General features: G+C 43.1%; 1 protein-coding gene across 6 annotated transcripts in view; it reads left to right on the top strand.

Annotated features, from left to right (window-relative positions):
* Window positions 1-1,984: 1,984 nt before the first annotated feature.
* Window positions 1,985-18,041, top strand: part of ccdc90b (coiled-coil domain containing 90B) — a 39,890-nt gene continuing 23,833 nt past the window's right edge. For all 6 annotated transcript variants that reach the window (XM_059964522.1, XM_059964520.1, XM_059964519.1 and 3 more), the window contains exons 1-2: window positions 1,985-2,246; window positions 14,129-14,245. In XM_059964522.1, the coding sequence (XP_059820505.1) occupies window positions 2,141-2,246; window positions 14,129-14,245 (223 nt within the window). In that variant the 5' untranslated portion in view covers window positions 1,985-2,140. The remainder of the gene's footprint in view (window positions 2,247-14,128; window positions 14,246-18,041) is intronic.

Below are 18,041 nucleotides of genomic sequence, written 5' to 3'. Positions count from 1 at the left end.
AAATCCTACCACAAACAACTTCTAGCGCCCCTCCCCAATCCCCTCAAAATACTTATGGTATCCCTGTGCACTGAACTGGTCATGACACAGCAGAATGTAGTTCAACTTTCCAACTCTTCATCATAAAATGTTGTCCTTGTTTACACAGTGATCCATGATAATTATATATCAAGATTGATGCCCCTTTTGAGAATACCCTGTACAGCCACTGGGTCTCTCATCGATATGTGTGCCCTCTTGTAAAAATCTTGTAAATACTTGTAAATATCTTGTAAATACTTCATAAAATTTTAGCACAGATCTTAGATTACTCTGAGACTAAATCCATTAAGACTTTAGTGCAAGCTGGCCAGCAATCTTCAATCTCCTAAGCATATATTGCACTATTTAATAAGAAGTCGATAACTGCAGATTGATTAGCGTGTTTTTACGCTGCCGGTCTTCATGATGATATGAGAACAAGGATTTATGTGATATTTTGTAGTGGCATAAAATGCAATGTAATGTGATACAGTACAAAACATCAATGAATAATTGTCCAGCCATAGCACATGTCAAATTGCCATTATTTTCTGATCCTCCGAATGGAAATGCATGGGTTATGTCAATAATTCCTTCAATAATTGCACCAACTGGTTATTGGGCATTCAACTCTGGCACAGCCTTAGATCTATTTCCAGCAAAAATGATTCCAAGGTGGTTCAATTGTTAGTGCTCTCTCATTACAGACATTGAGGCTTCATTCCCACTTCAGATTTAACCAAACTGCGTGTGCTCATGCAGCGAATAAGGACTGTTATGCCTTTAAACATTGATTGGATTAAGACATATCTGCTTGTTAGTCCGGCCACAAAACATCCGTGAATTCTGTGTGCCCAGAACATCATTCCTCCCTTAGACACGAATACAAGGTGAAAGTGACCCTTCAGGTATATTTATTGATTATGGGGACTTGCTGTTTGCAATTGGCTGCCCCACGTCATCGAATTCACTTGCCACATGGAAGGGACAGTGTCGAGGTTCATCCCCAGCAGTTGCGTAACAGAGGACTCTCTTATCTACGGGCTGTTCCCGGGGACGTACACGGAGACCAACATCCGGTGCTGCTGGCAGATCATCAACTCAGTGAAAGACGCTGTTTGGTCGGCCCGAAACTTGATGGTCTACCAGCACGTGGAGATATCCATGGGGGAATGCTGCCGACTGGCACATTCTCGGCTGCAGGAGTACGTGCTGAGGGACGCACTGAAATTTTGTGCAGCCACTGCAAGGGCCTGGTGGGGAAGGACCAGTCTAGGGTTCTTCTCCCGCGGGAGTTGAGGGGTAGTGGGGTGGGGTGTACACCCCTCAGCAAGGGAATGTAAATATGGAAATAACAGAGTGCCACGTGGTGGCAAAAAGTGTGGAAATTTAAAGACCGTAATGGAAACATTTGTAAACGATTGAAAGTCATTGAATGGTTTATAGTATATAATCTTATTTTTGAATAAAGTATATTAAGTTTAATTTAAAAAATTGTTAAACCTTGTTATAAACAGGCAATTTCAGCCGCGTTTCTTGGTGACAGAAAACACTGATTTAGAGATGACTGGGATCAGCTGTGAATTGGTCCGAATGAGCAAATTGTCATCTGAAATTTCAGTAGACCGCGTCCCCCTCGTCGGCCTTTTATTTAACGCGCGTGAGTGGCGGGGGTTCAATATTAATTTCTTGCTGCTGAGAGAAGATGCGAAAAATAAAGTATATTGCTTAAAATCACACATATAAAAGTTTCTTTTGGTGAAGTATGAACTTTTGTATCAAGTGAAATTATGTTCCTGTAAAAGTCAAGCGATTTGAGGAACCAAAAAATACTCGTACAATGCGAATAAAATGGGTCCACTCAGACAGGACTGTAATTACAACTCCAGCCCACAAGGTGATGCTATTTTGAGCGCCGGGATTTCCTCAATGAGCTCGCGAGGCTGTGAGTTTCGCGGGTGGAAATGACATCAGGGTGAATGGAGGCGTGTGAATTTTGTTGAATAAGATTTCACCACTTACTCTGATTAAAACACCAGCTGTAGTTTACCCTCTCCTGACATCACTGTCCATCGAAAATAAATCGTAGAGGTTGCGGGCGGTGAGAGGGAGAAAGAACATGAAGCTGATACGACGTTGTAAAACTTTATTAGAGGCGTACAACTTCCGAGCTCTGGACCTGCAGCGTTCATTAGCCGAAAGTCCAAGAATGTATTTAAAACGCAGTGAGTGTAAATTAATGCTGAATGATCCTTGTTCGGGGAACCTCTGAATATTTTCTTTGCGATCAGTTTACGGAAAAGTACCAAAGTACAATACAAGTTTAACACAGGAAATGAATAAATGTGGCGTTTTGTTTAGCGAAAGATAAATACGCATAACAACAGTAAAAAACAGAGACAGTGATATCTTTCAGGAACTTTGGCGTGACCAACTCCAACACTTCTGTCCCCGCAGTGACTTGAGTCTGCCTGCATTCTCATAGTGACAGGATTTCTCCTGAATTTGCTCAGTTACTACATCACCTGCAAAATGTCTTTCCACAGCTGCTGCCTGGCCTACTGTGTGTTTTCAGTATTTCCTGTGTTCATTTCAGATTTCTGGCATTTACAGTATGTACTTTGATTTGCACTCCTACATCGCTTTTACCAATGACCAAAATCACTGTGACAATCCCACCCTCAAATCCACCATCTCCAAACCTGAGACAAACAAATGAAAGGAACTCTCCCCTCCACGGTGCTTGCCCCTTATCACATCCAGTGTATTACATTGGCTTCTCATCGTTTTCCCCTGAAAAAGCAGTTATGTAATTAATGGAATTGTTACAAAAATGTGTGATAAGTGAACCTGTTAAAGCCAGAATGAAATCAGATACTTATGTAATAATCAATGTACTAGTGGCTCTCCTTTATAAGACCATAATGGAGCAGAATTAGGCCATTTGGCCCATCGAGTCTGCTCTACTATTCAATCATGGCTGATCCTTTTTTTCCCTCTTCAGCACTACTCCCCAGCCTTCTCCCCATAACCTTTGATGTCCTGTCCAATCAAGAACCTATCAATATCTGCCTTAAATACACCCAGCAACCTGGCCTCCACAGCTGCCTGTGGTAATAAATTCCACAAATTCACCACCCTCTGGCTAAAGAAATTTCTCCACATCTCTGTTTTAAATGGGTACCCCTCTATCCTGAGGCTGTACCCTCTTGTCTTAGGCTCCTCCACCATGGGGAACATCCTTGCCACATCTACTCTGTCTAGCTCTTTCAACGATCTTCACTCATCCTTCTAAGTTCCAGTGAGTACAGACCCAGGGCTATCAAACCTTCCTCATATGATAACCCTTTCATTCCGGAATCATCCTTGTGAACCTCCTCTGTACCCTCTCCAATGCCAGCACATCTTTTCAAAGCATCTCACATAAAATGCTGGTGGAACACAGCAGGCCAGGCAGCATCTATAGGGAGAAGCACTGTCGACGTTTCGGGCCGAGACCCTTTGTCAGGACTAACTGAAAGAAAAGATAGTAAGAGATTTGAAAGTGGGATGGGGAGGGGGATCCGAAATGATAGAAGACAGGAGGGGGTAGGATGAAGCTAAGAGCTGGAAAGTTGATTTGCAAAAGGGATATTACAGAAATCCTTACAGGAATGATATTAATAGGGTTGAAAGAGTGCAGAGAGGGTTTACAGGGATGTTGCCGGGATTTGAGAAACTGAGTTACAGAGAAAGGTTGAATAGGTTAGGACTTTATTCCCTGGAGCGTAGAAGAATGAGGGGAGATTTGATAGAGGTCTATAAAATTATGATGGGTATAGATAGAGTGAACGCAAGCTGGCTTTTTCCACTGAGGCTATGGAAGAAAATAATCAGAGGACATGAGTTAAGGGTGAAGGGGGAAACGTTTAAAGGGAATATTGGGTGGGGGTTCTTCACACAGAGAGTGGTGGAAGTGTGGAATGAGCTGCCAGATGAAGTGGTAAATGTGGGCTCACTTTTAACATTTAAGAAAAACTTGGACAGGTACATGGATGAGAGGTGTATGGAGGGATATTGTCCAGTTGCAAGTCAGTGAGACTAGGAAGGAAAATGGTTTGGCACAGCCAAGAAGGGCCAAAAGGCCTGTTTCTGTGCTGTAATGTTCTATGGTTCTGTGGATACAGAGCTGGAGAAGGGTTATGGGACGGGAGGCCCAGGGAGAAAGGGGGAGGGGAGCACCAGAGGGAGATGGAGAACGGGCAAAGAGTGATTGTGAGAGGGGCAGAGAGAGAGAGAGAAAAGGTGGGGGGGGGGGGGGGAAGGAGAGATAAATAAATAAGGGATAGGGTAAGAAGGGGAGGAGGGGCATTAACAGAAGTTAGAGAAATCAATGTTCATGCCATCAGGTTGGAGGCTACCCAGCTGGTATATAAGGTGTTGTTCCTCCAACCTGGGTGTGGCTTCATCTTGACAGTAGAGGAGGCCATGGATAGACATATCAGAATGGGAATGGGACGTGGAATTAAAATGTGTGGCCACTGGGGGATCCTGTTTTTTCTGGCGGACAGAGCGTAGGTGTTCAGCCAACTCACAGGTGAAGTGTCACCTCACCTGGAAGGACTGTCTGGGGCCCTGAATGGTGGTGAGGGAGGAAGTGTAAGGGCAGGTGTAGCACTTGTTCCGCTTACAGGGATAAGTGCTGGGAGGGAGATCAGTGGGAAGGGATGGGAAGGGGACGAGTGGACAAGGGAGTCGCGTAGGGAGCGATCCTTGCGGAAAGCAGAAATGGGGGGAGGGAAAGATGTGCTTGGTGGTGGGATCACATTGGAGGTGGCGGAAGTTGCGGAGAATTATATGTTGGACCCAGAGGCTGGTGGAGTGATAGGTGAGGACAGGGGGAGCCCTATCCCGAGTGGGGTGACAGGAGGATGGGGTGAGAGCAGATGTGCGTGAAATGGGAGAGATGAGTTTGAGAGCAGAGTTGATGGAGGAAGAAGGGAAGCCCCTTTCATTAAAAAAGGAAGACATCTCCTTCATCCTGGAATGAAAAGCTTCATCCTGAGAGCAGATGTTGTCGAGACAGAGGAATTGCGAAGGGGATGGCAGTTTTGCAAGAGACAGGGTGGGAAGAGGTATAGTCCAGGTAGCTGTGAGAGTCTGTAGGCTTATAGTAGATATCAGTAGATAGGCCATGTCCAGAGATGGAGAAAGAAAGATCAAGAAAAGGGAGGGAGGTGTCAGAAATGGACCAGGTAAATCTGAGGGCAGGGTTAAATTTGGAGGCAAAGTTAATGAAGTCAATGATCTCAGCATACATGCAGGAGGCAGCGCCAATGCAGTCGTCAATGTAGCGAAGGAAAAGTGGGGGATGGATACCCATATAGGCTTGGTAGGTGGACTGTTCCACAAAGCCAACTAAAAAGGCAGGCACAGCTGGGATCCATATGGGTGCCCATGGCTACACCTTTGGTTTGGAGGAAGTGGAAGGGGCCAAAGGACAAATTATTGAGAGTAAGGACTAATTCCGAGGAGAGTGGTGGTAGAGGGGAACTGGTTAGGTCAATTCAAAGATCAGGAGCCCAGAACTGTTCACAGTCCTCAAGGTGAGGCCTCACCAGTGCATTTTAAAGCTTCAGCATCACGTCCTTGCTCTTGTATTCTAGACCTCCTGAAATGAATGCTAACATGGCATTTGCCTACCTCACCACTGACTCAACCTACAAGTTAACCTTCAGGGTGTTCTGCACAAGCACTCCCAAGTTCCTCTGCATCTCAGATTTTTGAATTTTCTCTCCATTTAGAAATTAATCTGCACATTTATTTCTACTACCAAAGAGCCTGACCGTGCATTTTCCAACATTGTATATTATTTGCCACTTTCTTGCCCATTCTCCTAATCTGTCTAAGTTCTTCTGCAGCCTACCTGTTTCCTCAACACTACTGGCCCCTCCACCAATCTTCGTATTGTCTGCAAACTTGGCAACAAAGCCATCGATTCCATCATCTAAATCATTGATATACAGCATTAAAAGAAGTGGTCCCAACACCACCAGTCACTGGCAGACGACCAGAAAAGGATCCTTTTATTCCCACTTGCTGCCTCCCACCAATCAGCCAATGCTCTAACCATACCAGTAACTAAACCATGGGATCTTAACTTGGTAAGTAGCCTCATGTCTGGCTCCTTGTCAAAGGTCTTCTGATAGTCCAAATATACAACATCCACTGTATCCCCTTTATCTATCCCACATGTAATCTCCTCAAAGAATTCGAACAGGTTCATCAGAAAAGACTTTTCCTTAAAGAAACTCTGCTGACTTTGTCCGATCTTGCTGTGTGTCACCAAGCACTAAAAACCTCATCCTTAACAACTGACTCTACATCTTCCCAACCACTGAGGTCAGGCTAACTGGTCTATAATTTCCTTTTTGCTGCCTTCCTCCTTTCTTAAAGAGTGGAGTGATATTTGCAAATTTCCAGTCCTCTGACACCATGCCAGAGTCCAATATTTTTGAAAGATCATCACTAATGCCTCCACGGTCTCTACTGCAATCTCTTTCGGAATCCTAGGGTACAGTTCATCTGGTCTGGATGACTTATGTACCCTTGGGTCTTTCAGCTTTTTGAGCAGTTTCTCCCTTGTAATAGTTATGACACTCACTTCTCTTCCCTCACACCCTTCAACATTGGGCACACTGCTAGTGGCTTCCACAGTGAAGACTGATGCAAAATACTCACAGTACTCATCATGATGCAGAGTGCTCATTAGGTCCTTTCATTTTTGAGAAGCCAAGTACAGTAAATGGATTTGTTTCGCAAACAGGAGAAAATCTGCAGATGCTGGAAATCCAAAGAAACACAGACAAAACGCTGGAGAAACTCAGCAGGACAGGCAGCCTCAATGGAAAAGAGTAAATAGTCGATGTTTCGGGCCAACACCCTTCATCCTGCCTGGCCTGCTGAGTTCCTCCAGCATTTTGTGCGTTGCAAATGGGTTTGTGTTTTTTAAAACCTTTTTGTGAATGAACATTTTATCAGAAAAGCTATATCTTGCTGCTTCACTGTGTTCACACATCACTGTGGTTTCATGTGCCTTAGAATGACATGCTTCACATACACTTTATTGAAGGCTTTGACCTGAGAGCAGGTCTTTTGTTAATTTGCTTGGGAAAAACATGCAACGGGCTATAAGTGCAGGAGAAAGAGTCATGCAGTTCTGAAAAAGGCCCTGTGGCTCACTGTTTACATGCCAACCATTGACGATGATCTTTGTGTCTTCCTTGGATACATGAATATACCAGAAGATTGGAGGATGGCAAATGTTGTTCCATTATCCAAGAAAGATAACAGGGATAATCCTGGGAATTATGGACCAGTGAAGATCACATTGCTGCTGGGCAAATTAATGGAGTGGATTCCTAGATATAGGACATGTAAGCATTTGGAGAAGCATAGTGTTATTAGGAAAGGGAACGTGGTTTTTAAAGGGGCATGTCATGCCTCATGAGCCTTATTAAACATAGAAAACCTACAGCACAACACAGGCCCTTTCTTTAAAGTAACATGGACTTACTTTAGAAATTACCTAGGGTTACCCATAGCCCTCTATTTTTCTAAGCTCCATGTACCTATCCAGAAGTCTCTTAAAAGACCTTATCATATCCGCCTCCACCACAGTCGCTGGCAGCCTATTCCACACACTCGCCACTCTACATTTTTAAAAAAACTTACCCCTGACATCTTCTCTTTACCTACTTCCAAGCACCTTAAAACTGTGCCCTCTTATGTTAACGATTTAAGCCCTGGGGGAAAACCTCTAACTATACACATGATCAATGCCTCTCATTATCTTATATACCTCTATCAGGTCACCTCTCATCCTCTGTCGCTCCAAGGAGAAAAGGCCAAATTCACTCAGCCTATTCTCGTAAGGCATGCTCCCCAATCCAGGCAACATCCTTGTAAATTTCCTCTGCACCCTTTCTATACTTTCCACATCGTTCCTGCAGTGAGATGACCAGAACTGAGATTTTGAAGAGGTGACAAAACAAGCTGATGAAGGTAGAGCAGTGGGTGTGCTCTATATGGATTTTAGTAAGGCTTTTGACAAAGTTCCCCATGGTAGGCTCATCTAGAAAATCATGAGACACGGGATCCAGGGAAACTTGGCTGCATGGATTTGGGGGCAACAAAAATCCTCCTGATGAAGGGTTTCAGCCCGAAACCTCGTCACTACCTCTTCCAATAGATGCTGTCTGGTCTGCTGAGTTCTGCCAGCTTTTTGTGTTTTCATTTTTTTTATGCATGGATTTGGAATTGGCTTCCCACAGAGGGCAGTGGGTGGTGGTAAATGGAGTTTATTCTGCCTGGAGGACAGTGACCAGTAGTGTCCCACAAGTATCTGTGCTGGGACCTCCTACACTCTGTGATTATTATATGAGACATGAACGAGGAAGTGAAAGGCTGCAGATAACACAAATGTTAATAGTGTTGTGGATCGTGTGAAACGTTGTCTTAGGCTACAACTGTTTTTAGAAAAGATACAGAGATGGGTGGGGAGATGGCAGATGGAGTTCATTCCAGAAAATTATGAAGTGATACAGTTTAGAATATCAAACTTGAAGGTGAAGTACAAGGATAGTGGCAGGATTCTGGGCAGTGTGGAGCAACAGAGGGATCTTGAGATCCGCATCCGTAGATCTACTTGCTGTGCAAGTAGATAGAGTGGTTAAGAAGGCCATTGATGTATTGACCTTCATTAGTCCAGGAGTTGAGTTCAAGAGCCAAGAGGTAATGTTGCAACTTGATAAAGCTTGAGTTAGACTTGAAGTATTGCATTCAGTTCTGGTGATCTCATTATAAGAAGAATGTGGAAGGTTGAGAGAGGGTGCAGAGGAGAGAACATGTCTTATGAGGTTGAGTCAGCTAGGGATTTTATCTTTGGGGCTCTAGAGGTGTATAAGATCATGAGAGGCTTGATAGAGTAGACTGCTAGTCCCTGGGCAGAGTGGATAATACCAAAGTACATCAGATTGAGGGAAGTGGAGGAAAGTGTAAGGCATTTGTCAGAGGTTGGCATTTTACACACAGAGTGGTAGGTGTCTGAAGCATATTTCTGGGGTTAATGGTAAATGGCTGTTAGGATAGGGGCATTTAAGAGACTGCTGTGTTGACCATTCATTATAAGCTATGAGAGCAGAATTAGTCCGTTTGGTCCATTGAGTCTGCTCTGCCATTTCATCACGGCTGATCCATTTTTCTTCCAGCCTCAAACTCATACCTCGCACCCCCCCCCCCCCAAACCCCCATATCTCTTCATGCCCTGACTAATCAAGAATCCATCAAACTCTGCCTTAAACATACACAAAAACTAGGCCTTCACAGCTGCCTGTGGCAAAGAATTCCATAGATCTACCACTCTGGCTAAAGAAATTTCTTCTCATCTCCGTTCTAAAAGGACACCCCTCTATTCTGAGGCTGTGTCCTCTGGTCTTAGACTTCCCCACCATAGGAAATATCTGCTCCACATTCACTCTATCAAGGCCTTTCACTGTTCGATAGCTTTCATTATTTTTCTGAATTCCAGTGAAATCAGGCCTAGAGCTAGCAAGCGCTCTTCATATGACATGCTGTTTAATCCTGGAATCTTTTTTATGAACTTCCTTTGAACCCTTTCCAGTTTCAGCACATCCTTTCTCAGATAAGGGGCCCAGAAGTACTCATAATACTCCACCTATCGTCATATCATCTGCAAACTTTGCAACAAAGCCATCAATTCCATCATCCAAATCACTGACATATAACGAATGTCAATATAAGAATCAGCCCCAACATAGACACCTGTGGAACACCACTAGTCGCTGGCAGCCAACCTGAAAAAGCTCCCTTTATTCCCACTCTTTGCCTCCTGCCAATCAGCTGGAATCTTTCCTGTAATATCATGGGCTCTTACCTTGTTCAGCAACTTCATGTGTGGCACCTTGTCAAAGGCCTTCTGAAAATCCAAGTACAGAACATCAACCAAATCTTCATTGTCTATCCTGCTTGTAATTTCTTCAAAGATTTGTCAGGCAAGATTTTCCCTTGAGAAAACTGTGCTGACTATGGCCTATTTTATCATGTGCCTCCAAGTACCATGAGACTTCATTCTTAATAATCGACTCAAACATCTTCTGAACACACTGAGTTCAGACTGGCCTAAAGTTTCCTTTCTTCTGCCTCTCTCCCGTGTTGAGGAGTGGGTGACATTTGCAATTTTCCAGTCTTCCAGAACTAGTGATTATTGAGACATTATTACTAATGCCTCCACAATCTCTTCAGCCACCTCCTTTAGAACCCTGGGGTGTATACCATATGGTCCAGCCGACTTATCTAACTTCAGACATTTTCAGTTTCCCAAGAACCTGCTCCCTGTTAAAGGTAACTTCACACACTTTATGACCCCTGATACCTGGAACTTCCTCCACACTGTTAATGTCTTCCACAGTGAAGCCTGATGCAAAATACGTATTCAGTTCATCCACCATTTCCTTGTCCCCATTACTACCTTTCCATCATTGTTTTCCAGAATTTTCCAGTTCTGGCCCACTCCTTTCTCATGCCTCTGTATCCGATATCCTCTTTTGCCTCTCTTTTACACATTATGTATCTGAAGAAACTTTTGGTATCTTCTTTAATATAATTGGCTAGCTTACTTTCATATTCCATTTTACCTCCTTAATGACCTTTTAGTTGCCTTCTGTTGGTACTTAAAAGCTTCCCAATCCTTTAACTTTCCACTAATTTTACTCTATTATAAGCCCTCTGTTTGGCTTTTATGTTGACTTTGACTTCCCTTGTTAGATATGGTTGTGTCATCTTGCCTACAGAATACTTTTTCCTCTTTGGGTTGTATATATCCTGTGCCTCCCGAATTGCTTCCAGAAATCCCAGACATTGCTGCTCTGGTTCCCAATCAATTTTGGCCAACTCCTCTCATGCCTCTGTAATGTCCTTTGCTCCATTGTACATCTGACTTTAGCTGCTTCTTCTCAAATACCAGAATGACATTGATCATATTATGATCACTTGTCCCTAAGGGTTCTTTCACAGTAAGTTCTCTAATCAATTCCGCATCATTGGACAACACCCAATCCAAAATGGCTGATCCCCTAGTGGGCTCAACCGTGAGCTGCTCTAAAAAGCCATCGTGTAGGCATTCAAGAAATACCCCCTCTTGGAGTCCCACACCAACCTGATTTTCTCAATGTACTTGCATATCGAAATCCCCCATGACGATTGTAACATTGCCCATTTGATAGACATTGTCTCCTGTTTGGGAATCTGTATAGAATTCCCATCAGGGTCTTTTTACCCTTGCAGTTCCTTAGCTCTATCCACAATGGTTCAACACTATCCAACCCTATGTCACCCCTTTCTAAAGATTTGATTTCATTTTTTACCAACAGAGCCACGCCACCCCCCTCTGCCTTCCTGCCTATCTTTTCAATACAATGTATATCCTTAGATGTTAATCTCCCAGCTATAATCTTTTCTCAGCCATGATTCAGTAATGCCTATAACATCACATACTTGCCAATCTGTAACAGTGCTACAAGCTCATCGACCTCAGTCCATATACTGCGCGCATTCAAATATAACACCTTTAGTCCCGTATTCACCCTTTTTGATTTTGTCCACCTTTTAGATTTTGTCCACCTTTTACATTGCAAGTCATCCTGTTGACTGTAATTTTACCCTATCATCAGCCACTCCTTGCTAGGAGTCTCACTACACATTGCCTCTGTTTGTAACCCAACTACCTCATCTTAAACATTACCGCTCCAGTTCCCACCCCCCTACTAAATTAGTTTAAACCCACCCAAACAACTCTGGCCAACTTGCCCACAAGCATAGTAGACCCGCTTCCGGTTCCGGTATAACCCATTCCTTTCGTATAGGTCATACCTTCCCCAGAAGAGATCTCAATGATCCATAACCCTGAACTCCTGCCCCCCACACCAGTTCCTCAGCCACGCATTCACCCTCCAAATCGTCCTGTTCTTACCTTCACTGGCACGTGGCACAGGCAGCAATCCAGAGATTACTACCCTCGAGGTCCTGTTTCTCAGCCTTCTACTTAGCTCCCTAAAATCTATCTTCAGGACCTCCTCACCTTGTCTACCTATGTCATTGGTGACAATATGTCCCAAGATTTCTGGCTGCTCACCCTCACCCTTGAGAATGCTATGAGCACAATCCAACACTTCCCTGCTCCTGGCACCAGGAAGGCAGCATACCACGCGGGCGTGTCTATTGGGCCCACAGAACCTCGTCTCTGTTCCTCTGACTAAAAATCTCCTTTCAGCACTGTAGTCCTCTTCTCCTCTCTGCTCTTCTGAGCCACAGCACCAAACTCGGTGTCAGAGACCCGGTCACTGTGGCAACCCCTGCCTGGTAAGTGATATTATTGAGGGGATGAGCTACAGGTGTACTCAGCGCTGGTTGTGCATTTTCCCTGCTTCTCTTGACAGTCACCCAGTTACTTGTCTACTGCAACCTGGGGTGACTACCTCCCTGTAGCTCCTCCTAATTTTCCTATATGGGTCAAAGGTCATTGAGCTGCAGTTCTAGTTCCTTAAAACATTCTCTCAAGAGCTGTAGCTTGAGGTACTTGGTGCAAATGTATTTATCTGGGAGACCTCCAGTCTCCCAGCCTTCCCTCATCCCACATGCAGTACAAAACACTGCCCCTGGAGCCATTCTCATTATACTATGCCCTAGTAGATGAGGAATGAACAAATAACAGAGAGAGAGAGAGGAACTTACTAGACTGTCTGCCTCACCAAGCCTGATGAGCCAAAGCCACTTTAAAGACTGGCACACTCATAGATTGGCCGCTCTGTTACCTGTATTCACCCTTTCTAAATAAATGCCTCTCACTGATTGGTCGCTCCTCAACTCAGAGAAACCGCCGCAAAACTAGGCCTTTGAAATCACGGTCGCCACTCTTAATTAAAAAGAAGCTCTTTTTCACAGACCCCTGGTGTGGATCATCAACAAAACTAGGTGAGGAAACTCACTACACAACTCTTAATTAATCAAAGCTCGCACTTTATTGTCCCTGCATAAACAACAACGTAACTATGTTGACGCCAGGCCGACAACTTTGGACATGGATTCTATTGTTAGCATTGTTCCAATGCTCACTCAGACCACTTTTCTCATTTATAAAACCAAAATAGAGCATCCCCCGTTGGCCAGACAATCGATGCTTCCTTATCCCAGCCCCCGGCTTGCAATGGTTCATTTCCAGAGTTGTTGTGCCTTTTCATCTGAAGCTCCTTATCCATTCAAATGATGCACTTCATCCTTGTTGGAGCAAGGACATCTGAATGGCTTGTATCACCTTCTTATTGACTCTGGTCCAAGTCAGCATCAATTTATTGCCCTTTTCCACAAATAATTACAGCTGGTAACTTATAGCTCTTTGTTCCAAATCGGTTACCTGACCAGCATCCAGTTCAAATCACTCGGCAGACAGACCCCACCATTCACAAACCTGCATGTTAGATCATACCAAAGAACACCTCACAAATAACCTTTTATTTGGAAATGATCTCTAATCCAGCAGAGTACCTGGTGCATCATTGTGCCTTTGCTTTCAGCCAAGCAAAATCAGTGTTTTAAAGTCAAGAATGCAGTGCAGCTTCATAAAATGGCAACCTCCATTCCCTCAACCTCATGGCAAGAACAAAGACAATTGCTTTGTGTACTTCCACTGTCAATGACTCATTCGAGTTCAGTGTTTTCTTCCATATTTTAATTCCTCCATGGGCAACAGATAGATAAGCACATGGTTATAAGAAACACAAAGGTTTATGGACTGTGTTGGAGGGAGGAGTTAGATTAAACATGAGGTAGATTTATATAAGGTGGCACAACATACTATGTATGCACAGTAGTACATGCTGTACTGTTCTATGACAACTGGAAGTACCTTAATAAATGGTTTGTGTGCTGTAGACTCTTTCCTTGAGCAACAAAATAAATCATTCTGGTGTATCGGTTGGATATTTCATAACTGTGATGTTAGGGACATTAAAAGTACGGGCAGCTAAAGCTGATTTGTTTTGTCTGTCTGCAGGCTTTTTTGCTGCTACCTCATCGTGTGTTTATGACCCGAAGGTTGATTTATTGTCCCAAGAACAGAGGAGAATGTGTTTTGATACCCACGCTTTAGTCCTGGAGCTGCAAAGTAATGGTGAGAAGAAAGCATTGTACCTTACCATTTCTGAGTTTAACCTGCAGTATTTGTTGGAGATTTTATTTTCTTCAATGGGACTGATTATTACAATTTTATGCTCTGTGATTTTTAGCAATTGTTTTGCTTTCTAAGTTCAACTTTGGTGGCTTCTTTTACTTTCTATGGAAACATCTTGAAGGGAAAATTGCACCAACACTTTTATTGGTACATTCCTCTATCATTTCTAATGTTCTCTTTCTTCCTCTAGAACTCTTCCTTTCGACTTTATTCATGTTAAAAATTAGGCTAGGTACTCTGTTGATAACCATTGGTTCTCCCTGACCAAAGTTTATTTTCCCTAATTCCTGAACTTGTCTACGTCTCTGGCCACCACACTGCAGGATATGATAGCATAAAGAAAGTGCAGAAGAGATTGACCAGGATGTTGACTGCTGTTGAGGACTGTGCTTATAAGGAGAGATTGGACATGCTGGATCAAATCTCACCAGAGTGGAGGAGGCTGAGGGTTAATTTATAGAAGTTTTTGGAATTATGAGGGGCATGGATATGCTAGAAAATCAGAATCTTGTTCCCAGGACAGGCAGTCTAAAGCTTGAAGTCACAAGCTTGAAGTGATAGGGAAGAAAATTTAAAGGAGATCAGAGGATAGGTTTTGTCCTGAATATCTGGACAAGCTGCTGGAGGAAGTGGTGGCAGCCGATACACTCACAATGTTTAAAAGGCATTTAAATGGGTGTACAGGCAAATGGGATTATCATGGATGAGATGGGCCATAAAGTTATATTCTAACATCTGTTTTCTCTAACAGGGAGAAGCCATTCTACTATCAGGATTAGACATGGTTGTGTGTAAAAATTAGTATTTATATTTATTTCTATCTGCTTTCCGCTGTGTCTTTAAACACCAATGCTCGACAGGTTTGGATGTTGACCTGTTCATTTGTAGCAGCTAATACATACTCGTTCTTGATATCCTAATACGGGAATGCTAGCCTGTATGATCTTTGCTCTTGATCATCTCTATACAGGGAAACAATCAATCATTAATTTCGATCTCCCTGAACAGCCAGCGCATGCCTTTACTCCAGCTGTTGAGGCTGCTGGCAGAAATTTCCTCACTAAATCTGTCTCCTTCATCTCCTTAAAATTCAGCTTTGCTAAAGCTTTAGGTGCTCCTTAAAATTTTTCTTCTGTGATTTAGTGGCACATGAAGTGCATGGAACAATTATGTGTTGAAAGCATCATCTAAATGCAAATACTCAATGCCTCTAGACGAGGGTGTGAATAGACTGAATCTTGTATCCATTTATCACATTTTAATTAAGTTAATGCAAATGGATAAAGATATGATCAGAGAAGATTATCTGTGCCCCAGGTGTGCACGTTTCATTGAGGGATCATTTCAGTTTATTATTCTGCTATTGATCACAAATTTGTAGATTTCTCTAAAGGCCTGGCTGAGAACCTAGAAATCCCTGCTATCATGGTGTCCAATTCTACAGCAAGCTGGGAAAACTGCATGGAACCATGCATAACTAACACAGTTTTGTTTTAGGAAAGCTTTCTGAAATGTAATTTTCACCGTTAGTTATGATTCCTGACCAAGTGGAATAGATTTCTAACTTCATCTCTCGCAGTTTTAGAGAGCTATGATACAAAGGTTCTCGTGAAGTGCTGAGGCTCCACATTGCACCAATCACCTACAGAGGCATCGTTAGATGAGATTCTGTCTACTCGCCAGAAAATGTTTCCATTTGAAATGAAATGGTTGATGAGTAGCCTGGTCATTGGTTATCCCTCAGTCAATACATGATAATGCCTCTAAGTCTGTTTTGCTTTGTGTGTGTGTGTGTGTAAGTAGGGTGCTGCATTTCCTGTGTTACCCAGTGACAATATGCTGATGGGTAAATTACTGCCAAGTTTAGGACAGCATCTCATGTGAAACAGTCTTCTGTTTGAGAAACAAAGAGGGAGCAACTCACCTGATTTTTTTCTAGGTCAAGCAGCATCTGTGGAAAGAGACAGTTAATGTTTCAGCTCAGAAACATTTTGTCAGAATGGGGAAGGAGATAAGCAAGCTAATTCTGTTTCAGAGATACTCCCCAGGTTCCTGCACTTTCTGCTTTTATTTTAGTATTCCAGGATCTGAAGTGTTTTTTTTCTATTATTGTCCAATCAGGGTAGTGCCTTGGGGCTGCTGTGGAACAGAGAGGTCAAGAACTACAGGTAGATGGTTTGCTGTAGGTGGCATCACATGAAGAGAGGGTGGTGAAAAAAGGTGTTTGGCATGCTAGCCTTGAGCAATAATGCAGAGTATAATAGATATAACATTGTTGTTGTTGTACAAGACATTAGTGAGGCTGCACTTGCAGTATTGTGTACAGTTTTGGTCACCCTGTATTAGGAAGAACGGCTGAAAAGAGTGTAAAGAAGATGTGCGAGAATTTTGTCAGGGCTCAAGGGCCTCAGTTATAGGAAGCAGCTAGGCAGGCTAAGACTTCATTCTTTAGTGGACTGGTGGAGGGGGGTGAGTTTATAGAGGTGTATAAAATCATGAGAAGCCTAGGGAAAGGGAATCAAAAAGCAATTCTGATTTGGGTGTTGTGTAATGGAGAATTGATTAGGGAGCTTAAAGTGAAGGAACACTTAAGAAGCAGGTATCATAATATAGAATTCACTCTGCAGTTTGAGAGGAAAAGCTAAAATCAGATGTATTGGAGTTGAGTAAAGGTAGCTACAAAGGCATGAGGGAGGAGCTGGCCAAGGTTGATTATAAAGGGACACTAGCAGGGATGACATAGAGTAGCAATGACTGGAGTTTCTGGGAGTAATTTGGAAAATGCAGGACCAGTTCATCGCCAAGAAAAAGTATTCTACAGGGAAGATAAGGCAACTGTGTCTGACAAGGGAAGTCAATGACAGCATAAAAGCAGAAGAGATGGCATGCAGTAGAGCAAAAACTAGTGGCAAGTTGGAGGATTGGGAAGCTTTTAAAAACGAACAGAAAGCAACTAAAAAAGCCTCGAGAGAAAAGATAAAATATGAAGGCAAGCCAGCCAATAATATAAAAGAGGATAAGAAATTAATTTTCAGATATAAGGATTAAAAGAGAGGCAAGAGTGGACATCAGACTACTGGAAAATGATGCTGGAGAAGTAGTAATGGGGTACAAGGAAATGGCAGACAATCTGAATAATTATTATGTGCTAGTCTTCACTGTGGAGGGCACCAGAAATTACAGTGAGTTGAGGTTGTGTAGTCACTATTACTAAGGAGAAGGTGCTGGGCAACAGAAAGGTCTGCTTGTCGATAAGTTCCCTGGAACAGATGAACTATACCCCAGGGTTTTGAAAGAGGTAGCTGAAGAGATTGTGAGGCATTAGTAATGAATGTTCAAGAATCACTAGATTCTGGAATATTCCGGAGGACTGGTAAATTAAGAATTGTCAATCCTCGCTTTAAGAAGGGAGGGAAGTAAAAGATATTATAGGCCAGTTAACCTGACTTCAGTGATTGGCAAGGTGTTAGAGTCCATCATTAAGGATGAGGCTTTGGGGTACTTGCAGGCACATAGTAAAATAGGCCGAAGTCAGCATCGTTTCCTTAAGGAGAAATCTCGCCTGGCAAATCTGCGGGAGTTTTTTGAAGGAATAACAGGCAGGATAGACAAAAGTGAGTCAATGGATGTTCAAAAGGCCTATGTGAGACAAGACAAGAACCATGGTATTAGAGGAATGATACTGGCATGGACGGAAGATTGGCTGACCAGCAGGAGGCAAAGAGTTGGGAATAAG

Source organism: Hypanus sabinus, chromosome 3 (assembly GCF_030144855.1).
Source record: "Hypanus sabinus isolate sHypSab1 chromosome 3, sHypSab1.hap1, whole genome shotgun sequence".
Classification (NCBI taxonomy): Eukaryota; Metazoa; Chordata; class Chondrichthyes; order Myliobatiformes; family Dasyatidae; genus Hypanus; species Hypanus sabinus.
The sequence above is the reverse complement of the archived record's forward strand: the minus strand, read 5'-3'. Positions and strand labels throughout refer to the sequence as shown.